The 11,772-nt window shown below is 51.4% G+C and overlaps 1 protein-coding gene across 1 annotated transcript; it reads right to left on the minus strand.

The window, feature by feature from the left end:
- Positions 1 to 1,268: 1,268 nt before the first annotated feature.
- TXN2 (thioredoxin 2) lies at positions 1,269 to 11,699 on the minus strand. The gene is made up of 4 exons (XM_017661318.3): positions 11,546 to 11,699; positions 10,531 to 10,818; positions 8,602 to 8,725; positions 1,269 to 1,927 (listed from the first exon to the last, which is right to left on the minus strand). The coding sequence occupies exons 2-4, from the start codon at positions 10,791 to 10,793 to the stop codon at positions 1,814 to 1,816; spliced, it is 501 nt and encodes a 166-aa protein (XP_017516807.1). The 5' UTR covers positions 10,794 to 10,818; positions 11,546 to 11,699; the 3' UTR covers positions 1,269 to 1,813.
- Positions 11,700 to 11,772: the final 73 nt, after the last annotated feature.

The raw sequence follows: 11,772 nt of genomic DNA on the forward strand, positions 1-11,772 counted from the left end.
GACAAGGTCCTCACCCTCTCTGAGTAGGTCTGATGTGTAGGAGGGAATGACAACGATAGTGCTTTTTGTGGGGCTGGGTGAGGTGGGTAGCACCCAGTTAGTGCTCTCTGAGCACTGGCTATCACCCATCTCATATACAGCTCTTGGCCTTTCTGCACTAATGCCAGCTGCTGGTTTATTTCCACCCCCTTGTCCCTCATAATACCTAGAAGCTTTCAGAGGCCACAGGCAACTTCTGAGGCAACCCAGCTCTCCTGCATCACCCATAGAAGCCTTCTTGACAGTCTTTGGGTGGACCCCTCAAAGACCCCAAAGTAACTCAGGCATTTCCAATGGGAAGAGGTGAGCTCTTGAGGACAATGCACAGAGCAGTGGACACAGCACCCAGGGCCAAGGGGAAGGGTGCCACGATACCCCTGCTGAAAAGTACCCACAGCTCCTAGGAAGTTGCCACCTTAGCTGGACAACTGAGCCAAAGGGCAGCTTGGCCCTAGAAGGCCAATAAAGGGCAAGCTTTCTTGGCTGGCAAGCATGGCATCCTCCTCCCTGTGCCAAGGGGAGCTGGGAACCAGAAGGGTCAGAGATCCTGTCCCCCAGACTGAGAAATTTCTGCAGAACACACAGGGCCCGCCCAGCTTCCTCTGGGGGCCATGCTCCCTATAGGCATGGCCACACGCCAGTCAGCAGAGAGAGAAGCCCTGGGCGGTTCAAAGGGACCACGGTTAAGAGCTCAGGCCTCAGAGGCAACCACATCAGGGTACAAACTGGCTCTGTGCCCCATGAGCCTCAATGTCCTTATCTACATAATGGGGACAATAAGCACCCTCTTGCCTGACTTGCAGGTGAAGGTGTCCCCAGGACAGCAGCCACCATTGAAACAGTGTGACAGGAGGGACTGATCATGGGTAAGAAGGGTGGCAGGGAATCAGAGGACACAGGGACAGTGGCCCAGTCTGGGCAGGAGTCACAAGGGCTCCTGAGCCCAGACAGAAGAGAAGCTGTCAACAGTACAAAGCCCAGCTTTCTCGGTCGTTTGTTCACAGTGAAGCCACCTACTCAGAGAACCGAACGGCCAGCTAATGGTGAGGGAAGGTGGTGTTTTAAGCCTCCCTCGGTCAAGGGTGTGCAGGGCTCCCCCAGCCCAAGGCGTGTTCCCGGCCCTCATGCCTGGGAGGGAGGAACAGAGGCGGCTCTTTGGAGGGGGTTCGGCTACACGGGAACGCAGTGGGGGGCCCGAGTCTGTTCTTCACAGTGGGAGGGAGAATGGATCACATAAAGTTCTTTATTACAGACCTACAAAAAATGAGAGAACTAAATATTACTCCCACTTGTTGGGGTTTCTTTTTTCCTTCTTTTTCTTTTTACAAAAAACAGTCACAGGAAAGAAAATATAGGAGGCAGACGAGCCAGGCACCAGGGTTCAGGTTGGAAGGGACCATGGAGCTGAGGACCGAGCTGTGACTGCTGGAGCAGTAACGCCGCAGGCTGGCTCTGGAGCTCTCTCCAGGCCTTCTGGGGGCACTGCCGTAAGCCCCGGAGGGAGCAGACAGAAGAAACAGAGTGGCTGGGAAGGCGGCTGTCCCCAGATCAGCAGCAGCTCCATTCCTGATGGCCACCCTGGCAGTCAGCTGGGCTGCAAGCACTTGAGGTCCCCATGTTTGGAGGCCTGGTCTCCAAAGCATGGGCCACAGGGGCCAGACAGAAGGGAGGAGGGGGGAAGGGCCAGCACAGAAGGGCTCTGAGTTCTGTCAGCATCCCACCCAGGACCGCAGGGGCCCAGGTGGGCAAAGGCAGCCAGGAGTCTTCCCTGTTGTCAGCCAATCAGCTTCTTTAGGAAGGCCTCCAGCTGGTCCTCATCCTTGATGCCCACAAACTTGTCCACCACGTCCCCGTTCTTGATGGCCAGCACAGTGGGTACGGCCGACACCTAGGTGGGGGACACAAGGGAGGCCAAAGGAATTCTTCTCAACCACATTCCCAAGTCTTTGTGGGGAAGGCTGGTGGCTTAGGCAGGGCAGCGACTGCCCAAAGCCATGGGTAGGGCCCCTCCCCTTGGTGCAGAGATACTGCAGGGCCCGGAGGTCCGCCCACTGGAGGGACTTTTCCACTGTGGGCTCCCGGCAGTACCCTTCCTCCCCCAACCGCATGGCTGACTCACTGGCCCAGCGGTTTGGCTGGAATGACAGGAGATTAAAATAACCCATGCAGCTGCAGGCCAGCCAGGGCTGTGGGTGGGGAGTGGCTGAGGGGCTCGGGGAATTTCCCCCAGGGGCAGCCTGGCACAGGGGAGACCAGACGTGTAAATCCTGGCTTTGCCACTCACAGAGCACACTACTTTCGGAGCCTCAGCACTCTCTTCTGTAAAATGGGATGATGGATCTACCTTGAGAGTTCAGGACAGGGATTAGCGATGTGTATATAAGGCTGAGTGGTCAGGAGCTCAGGCTCTCAGTGGCTGACCCACCGTGGGCCTCTCTGGGCAAGGCACTTCATCACCTTCTTTCAGGGGTTCTCTGCGGCAGGGTGGAGGTCCTTGCACTACTTCCAGGAGAGGGCACAGGGGCTGCAGGCAAGGTCTCAGTTCAGCACCCTGCACCGGCCAAGGCTGTCAACAGGGTAGAAGCTGGCGCAGTGCCTGGCATACAGTGGGCCTCCAACAAATGGTAGCTACAGAGGCCATGTCAGGGAAGTCTTAACACAGGGCGCCATGTGAGCCACTTGAGCTCACTGCTGTGAATGGTTAACAGGGTCCAGAAATTCACTGACTCACGCTGGACAACGTAGGAGGAGGGTTCAGCCATACATGATCTGACGTTTATTTATAAGGGGAGTTAGAGGCAACATTCTCGGCCTCTGAGGCATTTTCTCCAGCTCCTTCAGGGGGCCTGTAGATTACATGGTATATAAATGAGGCCCACTGCCCACTCTGCCATGGCGCATTTTCTACTGCCTGGCATTTGTGGGCATTTGAAAAAAATGTACAACTGAGCAAGACAGACTTTTCTTACACACAAGTTAACTATTAAGTAACAATAGGGATTTACACAAACATACTCGGTCTTCACATATCCTGAGAGCTGTCCTACCTAAGAATCATCTTGGGAAGTGAGACTAAAGGCTTAGAATGTTCAAACTGTGCGCATGTCAGTTATAAAAGAACCCCAGGCCAGACCCACCCAATCTCACATCTTGGGTGGGTGCCACCAACTCAACTCACAATATGGCAGGCCTTGCCCCCTTTCCTAATGGGCTTCAGGGATAAACAAAGCAGGTAAGATGACACAGTCCCTTCAAAGACTGCCCTGAGGCTGGCAGGCTGACACACCTCCCAGAGAATGTGTAGGCAGACCCATCTGGCAGTGGGCTGACCATGCTTGTCACTGCTCATTAGTCCCACAACTGGCTCCTGTCCTCCTGACTCTGGCAGGGTGATGGCACGAGTGCAAGGGTCCAGCACATGGCTCACCCCGTCTCCAGGCAGAGGCAGGACCCAGAAAGCGCCCCAGTCATTTGAGGTGCACTAGGGCCGGACCAGTGCTTTGTTCTTTTGCGCCCTCTGGTGGTCTGTGAAGGCAGCTGGGGTAGCTCAAATCTGCAACTCAACCAAGGCACAAGGCACAAGACTTGTCCCATCCTGTCTGATCCTGTCACTGATATCAAAGCTGCATGTATGAGAGTGGTCTAATTATTTTTACTTCTTATAAGTAGGACTCTATGTCCACCCTAGTGGCTTGGAGTGGATTTGGACGTTTTCCTCAAGAACTCCAGATGAGTCCTGTCCCTCTGGTGTCTGTGTAAACACCCACGTGTGTGCACACAGACCATGCTGCAGGCGGACATACAACAGACACACCCGACTGTAATGACCAAGGTCTAGTCATTACCGAACAAAGATGTTCTTGAAGTTTAAGTCTAAACTGATACACATGCACACAGCCATGGTCTTGCCAGAAGATGGATTTTACTGGACACTGTGGGGACACCTGGGCTGTGACGGGATGTCCCTCCCCTCCAAGGAGGAGGACGTGGCTTTGCTGATCCTGAGTTTGGCTCACAAATCAGGAGGAGCTGGTGCTTATTAACACTGCCTTAAATGGAAGTGTGTAGGTCCCTTGGCACACGCTTCTGAAATGTGATGTAAGTGTAAGAGGGGCAGTGGTGGAGCAAGAATTCAGCTTCCCTCTCAATCCTGGCAGCACTGAGGGAACCAAGGAGCCCAAGAAAAGATGAAAAGATGTGGTGCAGCAACTCCTGCTCTGTGCAGTCACCTGGAGTCTCCAATGCTTGGCTAAAGACCCTGAGCACAGGGCAGGAGGTAGGCATGTGCATGGTCTCTTCCCACTTACCGGTCTGCACAGCCACTGAACTCAATGATCCTGCCAAGTCTTCTCCCTTCTCCCAGTTTCCTCCATTTGTGAACTGCTAAGGACCTACCAAAGGACAGGCCCAGTGCTGGGTGTCACAGGGACTGGGGACCTCCTCCTTGGCTAACTGCAGAATGCAAAGGAAGAGACCACTGTCACCCTGGCTGCTACATACTGGGGCCTTTTTAAGTGTCAGGGACATGCTAACCACTTGTGAGTGCTATTTCATAAATGGTTGCCTCAAGATGGGGTCATTTTAGATAAGACTGAGGCATGAAGGCTGAGTGACTAAGTGGCAGATTGGGATTTGAAACATCTGACTTTGCTGTCATGACACCAAACTACACTGCACCTCAGCCCAAGAGAACAAAGAACTGGAGATAAATACTGAGTCCCAGCAGGGTGAAGAGGAACATTAAAAAGGATTTCATACTTCAAATGAGAAACAACAAATGCTTTGTAAAAGCTTTTGGATATAGGAGGGTTCTTGGAAAAACTATTGTTAAAAAAAAATCAAGTCAAACTCTATGACACTTTGGAAAAGGCAAAACTACAGAGAAGCAAAAAGACCATGGTCATCCGAGGCCTGGGGGAGGGTCTAAAAGGCAGAAAATGGAATTTCTAGGATGGTGAAACTATTCTGTACGATACTGCAAACGTGGATAACATCATTATAAATCTGTCAAAACCCCTGAGATGTACACCACTAAGAGTGAACCCTCGGGCTGACAGGGAGCCTGTGATGAGATGGCAGGGGAGGGGGTTACGAGAGCAGCATGTCCCAGGGTGTTAGAAGTTTTCTTCTTGATGTTTGGTCTCAGATGCCCAGCAATGGTATCACCCGGCAGCTTGTTAGAAATGCAGAATCCTGGACTCTTCCTGGACCTACTGAATCATAATCTGTTTTTTAACAATAACCCAGATCACATTCATGTTTACAAAGCACCAATTTAGAATACCAGAATACTTCCAAAATAGGGGGAATGTGGTAATGATTGAAGTACTGTGTATTTCAGCTATGAAATATTATTATTCAAAGAGGTTATATAGAAATTAAAGGAAAAAAATTCAAATAAAATACTCAAAACAAATTACCTCAAATGCTAACAGTGATTTAGTGATTGTGTTTGGATGGTAAGATAACAGGTGACAGGCCCCCCCCTTATTTTTACTTGGCTGTTTTTCTAATGCTCTGTAAGGAGTATCGCATCCTCTATAAGATGGGAAAATAAAAGGGTAACAACTCCGAAGTGTGGGGTCAGAAGTAGAAGTCACAGGGCAAAGCATAAAGGATCCACCTTTGGATCCACTCTTTCCCCCTAGCAGTTGGCAGGTCCGAATAATCGGGGATGCCCAGTCCCTTAGTGGGAATCTGAGGAGTCAGGAGAGCAGGGAGCCATTCACTCCACCAAGCCAGGGCAGCCGCCCAGATGCTCGGGGTAGAGGGGGACAGTGAGACCCCAAGGCTCTGAGCCTTCCCCTTCCCCCTCCTTTGGGAGACAGTGAAATTTTAGAGTGCGCAGTTGACTGGAGCATAAAAAGTGGGGTGCAAGTGGGAGAGCAATTTGTGAGGAAAGAGACTCACTGAGTGTGCTTGGTATTGGGGGGGTCAGGAGAGCTTGGGGGAGAGGCACCTTATTCCCTGAATGCAGTTTAGAACAATTTCTCCAGTAAGTTGATCCAACATTTAGAAAAGGAGGGAGCTGTCCCAGGAGATACGAGGATCTCTTGGCTGAACCCACTTCCTTATGTCCTTTTCCAAAAGAACAGGTGCGGAGGGAGGAAGGAAAGGGGTGGGGAGGGGTCAGGAGAATCCCTACTTGAACCTCCTAAGCCTGCAATGACACCTGGCCAGAGCGTGGCAAACAAGGAGGCTGGGACCTGGAGACGTGGGCCCAGCAGCCTTGAGGTGTTTCTGTGTAGCCTGCACGTGACCTGGACAGTGGACAGAGGGAGAAGATCCTAGAGAGGGCTCCACACACACACTCCAGGCCTAACCACAGGGTCTCTCTCTCTCTCTCTCTCTCTCTCCAGGCTTAACCACAGGACTTCTGTGCCTGACTATATACCAGGCTCCGTGGAATGCAGTGGGAGTGGTACTGGGAATTCTCACCACCTATGTGGCACTGTTGGCAGGGTTGTTTTTCTTTGCATTCATACCAGTTACCACAGTTCCTGAGACATGGCTGGTGCTCAGGGTGCACCTTTTGGAAAGTTCCAATGGCTGAGGCTGGTGACGTGGTGTCAGGCTGTGGAAGGAGGAAGACTAAGACACCTGAAGCCTCCGCATCAGCCCAGGGAAGCCCTGGGGACCTCCAGCTCTCAGCAGCACACACTAGGAGGCCACACCCTCACCCCACAGCTGCTGTGGACCTCTGGGGAGGGATGGACAAGCAGGAGAAAGCTAGGGTCGTCTAAATGGTCAGAAAAGCGCTCCCTGGACTGAGTGATCAGTGGGAGAGATTCTGAAAATAAACGGCGGCTCATCCCATCACCCCCAGGGCCTCACAGCAGCCTGCAGTCGCCCGGCGCCACGGGGAGTCTTGCTCTGGTGACACCCCCTACGCCCTCCTGCAGCCGGTGAGGGCTTTGCCTGCTGGTCCTCTACTTCCATTGCCTCTAGTCAGGGCAGCCTAATCTCCCACCCTTGCCCCCTCCCATTTCCTGCCACTGAGAACCAGCTGGAGGATGGGCATCTCCACCTGAACTGGTCCAGTGAGAGGGCAGCCTGGATTTCCAAACTCTGAGAAAGAAAGAGGCCCTCTTTCAGTTACTTGTTACCCAGAAGCAGGGAGGGTAAAGGTTCACTCTGGCCAGATTACCAGTATTTCAAGAGAACCAGAAATCTGAATTTTTATATGAAATCTGAGTTTTGGACAGCAGCACCTGGTTTGGTATTTTAAAGAAACACTCTGAGGGCCAGATCAACTGTCAGTGCGCCAGATCTGTCCCCAGGCCAGCAGGTGTGACCGTGGCTCTGTAACAACGCTATCCTCGGTGTGGCTCCCAGACCTCCTCCACGCTGGCGCACCCAGCTCTCCCAGCAGCCTGTCCTCCCACTCCTTGCTCAGTTCCTCCCTCGGGCCACTCAGCCACTATGGAGTCCTCCCCTTTCTCCAACTGCAGTGGTCTCCAAGGCCTGGAGGAGGCCCCACACCCCTCGCATCTCCTACCCGCCTTCCCGTAGCTCGCTCTGCTCCAGGCAAACAGTCTCACCCTGACCTTGCGGTCTTTGCATTTCATGGCCTAAAACAGGGATTGGTGACTTATGGCCCACAGGCCAAACGCAACCTGCTGCCTGTTTTGTAAATGACCTTTTACTGGCACACAACCACACCTGTTTCTTTATATCCTGTCTATGGCTGCTTTCCTGCTACAGTGGCAGCTTTCAGTATTTGCAATAGAGAGCAATGCCAATGCCAAGCCTCAAATATGTACCACCTGGTCCTTTAGAGAAAAAGTTTGCTGACCCCAAATCTAAAGTCCTAGAACATAGGCCCCATGAAGGTGGGGATTTTTTCAGCTTTGTTCACTGCCATCCCGTCCACATCAAGTGACAGCACCTGGCATTTAAGAGCCTGAGTGAGCCTGCTGAATGAATGCACAAACCAGACACATTGGATTATTTCATGTCTCCATGTGTGCTGGGCTCTCAGCTTCTCTTTCTTCTCTGTGCCTCTGCCCTGGCCCCACTCAAAGGGTCCCTCTCATGTGAGGCACCCTCTACTTGCCACTCTCTGCCAGAACAGTCAGTCCCTGTGCATCCCTTCTCTTGGCACTTCTCACTCATGCTGAAATGATCTGCCTACCTGCCATTCCCTTTCACAAGACTAAGGGCTGCTTGGAGACAAGGAGCTCATCCTCTCTGTGACAGAATCACAGAGGCCTGGCACATTGCAGGGCTCACAGATACCTGCTGAGTGAGCATGTGGATGGATGAACACAACAATAAAGGAATCGATCAATGGCCCCAGAGTAGAGAATGACCTGGTGTTTCGGGTCATATATTCCACTCTCTATAGAGGCGGTAAAGAAACAAGTGATTCAGAGGATCAACGGAGCCACATCTGCTGAGTGCTATGAGATCCTGAGAGCTCTAGAACAAAAACAAGACACCCTCCTTACTGGTTACCAAGTGGTCCCCAAGACGTCTTCCATACCAGCTATCCTACGGCCCCAAGACTCCCCCCAACCAACCCCAATCACCTGCCGTGTGGCAGCCCCCTGCAAGTCATACCTCATACTGTAAGGCGAGGTCTGTGTGGTCGTCAATATCCACCTTGGCCATCACCACCTTTCCATGCTGCTTGGCCACCACCTTCTCTAATCTTGGCCCCAGGATCTTGCAGGGGCCACACCACCTTAGAAGGGGAGAGAGGAGGCATCCAGTCAAAAGAGCACACACCAGTTGATCTACTGTCTCCCCAGAACCTTCCCTTGACCCACAACTTTCTGAGGGACCTTTTGCCCTTATTACCTGTTTATGGTGTTTGAATATTAACCTGTAATGTGGACATGCCAAATGGTAATGCCAGGAGACTTTGCAACTGGGGGATTTGCACAAGTCCTGGACTTCTAAAATCAGAAGACTCTTGGAAGAAAGGTTATTTCACTTATTTATCTAAAGGAAATACACTGTCATATAGAAGAATATGGGATTTGAAGTTAAAAGGTTTGGGTTCAAAGAGAGCCTCCTTGCCAACCAGCTAAGTGTTCTGGGGCCTCAGTTTCCTCTTTTGAAAAAAGAGAGACCATGTCTCTCAAAGATGTGATGAGAAATCAACTAAGGATGTGTACAAACATACTTCGTAAGCTGCAGAGTTACTCTGAACACCTCACAGATCAGAACTTAAGGGAGGTGAAACCAATGGCCAGGGAGTGCCTACAAGGTGCCAGTCACTGTGCCAGGACCTTCCCAGCTTTTGCTGCACAGAACTCTCAACCCTGCAAAGGGAAAGAAAACATCTTCCTAAAAATACAAGGCCCTTACAAGAAGCCTGTGCAAGCTCAGAGCTAATAAGAAGCCCAGCTGGGACTGCAACCCAAGTTGTTTTCCAAGTGTCTTCTTTCCGCCCAGGTTACTCCGTGGCCTCCCAGGCCCTGTGTCAGCTGCTAGCACTGCATGAATCACAGCTGTTTCCCTCTGGGTGGCTAGCTCTGTGAGGACAGGCTATCAGTGAATTAACAAATTCACACCTTGCTTCTAGCTGGAGAAGAAAATGGAGCATCACCCCATTTAATATCTACTTTGGAAGTCCTGCCCAGGGTGCTCACCAAAACAGGAAGGCAGAACAGCTCTGCTTTCCATGAACTCCTGGCTGATGACTCCTATTTTATTCTCAGCCTTTATAGTCCTTTCCATTCATGAACTCACAACACCTAAAAACCCAGTCTGCAAGGCCTTATCTCCTATTACAAGTGAAGAAAGGGAGGCACAAGGACATCAAATGGCCTGCCCAAGGCGACATGGTGAGTCAGGGAAACAACAGGAAAGAAAGCAGAATAATCTGTCAGAGATTTGCCTAGAAGGCCTCCCAACTTCTAACTCAGGGTATACAGGCTCCTTCTAGGATGCCTCATTCTGAACGGTTTGTCTAGTTTTTTTGTAGCCAGGCATTTAGCCAGGCTCCAGTATGGAAATGAAGAAGGTCAGGCTAACAATCAGAAGGCTACAAGCATTTATATATCCCTAAAACAAACTCAGACAGCACTGAAAAGAAACTCCTGCCCATCCCCTGCGTGCTTGAGCACCACTGCAGTGGCATTGATAATTTTTTGCCAGCCCTTCCCTATTTTGGTGGCAAGATATTAAAATAAAATCGTCTTATCTGCAGGGCCAGGAACTTGTACACACCAAAAACCGGATGATGCGATAATCACTGTTTTTCCTGCTTTGGTCCAAGCTGAAGATGCCTCTGAGCCATTCAGGCAGTGAGATACAGAACAGAAGTATTTTTCAGCACCAATTACTGGGAGTTCTGGACTATTTACTAGCCTATCTCCTATCAGACGACATTGAACTTTTGAGAGCAGGACCTGGGTCTTACCAGTCATTACAATGAGTCTGTGTATGAGAAGCATCAAACATGGTATTGAGACATAGCAGGTATGCGATAAATACCCGAAAAGGCAACACCCCAGGCTTCTACTGATCCCCAGGACTCACTGTGCATGGAAATCCACAACCACTGGTGTCTCACTGTTGACAACTCGGTCTTGAAAGTCAGGTCCATCCTGGATGTTAAAGGTCGTTGTACATGCTCTGGTGGTGTATATCAACCGGGCTTGGCTGGGTGTTACCGTCAAGTCATCAGGACTGCACTGTGGCGTCTGCAGGACCCTGGGGGTGAGGGGTGCCCTTCGACCCTGAGGGGACTTCCTGGAGATGACGGAGGCCAGGATCCTCCTCAGGAGAAGTCGCTGCGCCATCCGTAAGGCGAAGAAGTAGGAAGAGCTGGGGCAGACAACGGGAAGTCAACACAACAGAAATAGAAAGGTATTTGGGATTCCTGGGGGGCTGAAGATGCACGGCATGAAGCAAAAGGCCAGGAAAAAAGTACAGCTGCTCCTTGAACGACATGGATTTGAGTTGCGTGGGTCCACTCATACACGGGTTTTTCAGTAAATATATTGGAAATATTTTTTGGAGATTTGCGACAACTTGAAAACACAAATGAACTGCACAGCTGTCATGAACCCATAAAATATATGTAGATACTAGTCTATTCCATCATTAACTACCATAAAATCAACAGTAGGCTATTAGTTAAGTTTCTGCGGGGGACAAAAGTTATACATGGATTTTGGACGGCGGGGGCGGGGGGACTTTAAGGCCCTAACTCCCGTTTTGTTCGAGGGTCAACTGCACATAAGATTCCTGGAGTACAGGTGAGTGAAGAATGAGAGTCAAAGGGAAGAGGAAAATTAGGAATGAGGAACCACGACAATTCAAAAAGGAACCAAGAGACACAGGAATAGGAATTTTGGGGGGAACTAAAAAAGAAGGGACGCGTGTGCGGAGGGAACTGGGGAAGCGGACGCCACAGGGGACCCGGCTCCCCGGAGAGCAGGTCTCTCCCGACCCCAGCGTCCGCCCGCTCGGCCGCCGGCCTGCGCAGGAACGAGTCCGCCGCGTGCCTCAAAAGCTACACCACCTCGAGACACCCCCACGGGCCTCCTACCTCTGTGCAGCGCGGGCCCTCCCCGCCTGTCAAGGGCACGTTTGCCGTCACTTCCCTAGGGGCGGGTCTTTAGCGCCACTTCCGGGGACAGGCAATCTGAGTTCGTCTCTTTGCAGCTTGAGAGGCGGCTCTGATTATCAGCCAATAAGGACGTGGGGAAAGCACAGCTAAAAGGGCGGAGCCTCAGGGCCCGGAGGAGACGGGCTCTCGGCGGGGAGAACCGCAGA

Source organism: Manis javanica, chromosome 10 (assembly GCF_040802235.1).
Source record: "Manis javanica isolate MJ-LG chromosome 10, MJ_LKY, whole genome shotgun sequence".
Taxonomy (NCBI): Eukaryota; Metazoa; Chordata; class Mammalia; order Pholidota; family Manidae; genus Manis; species Manis javanica.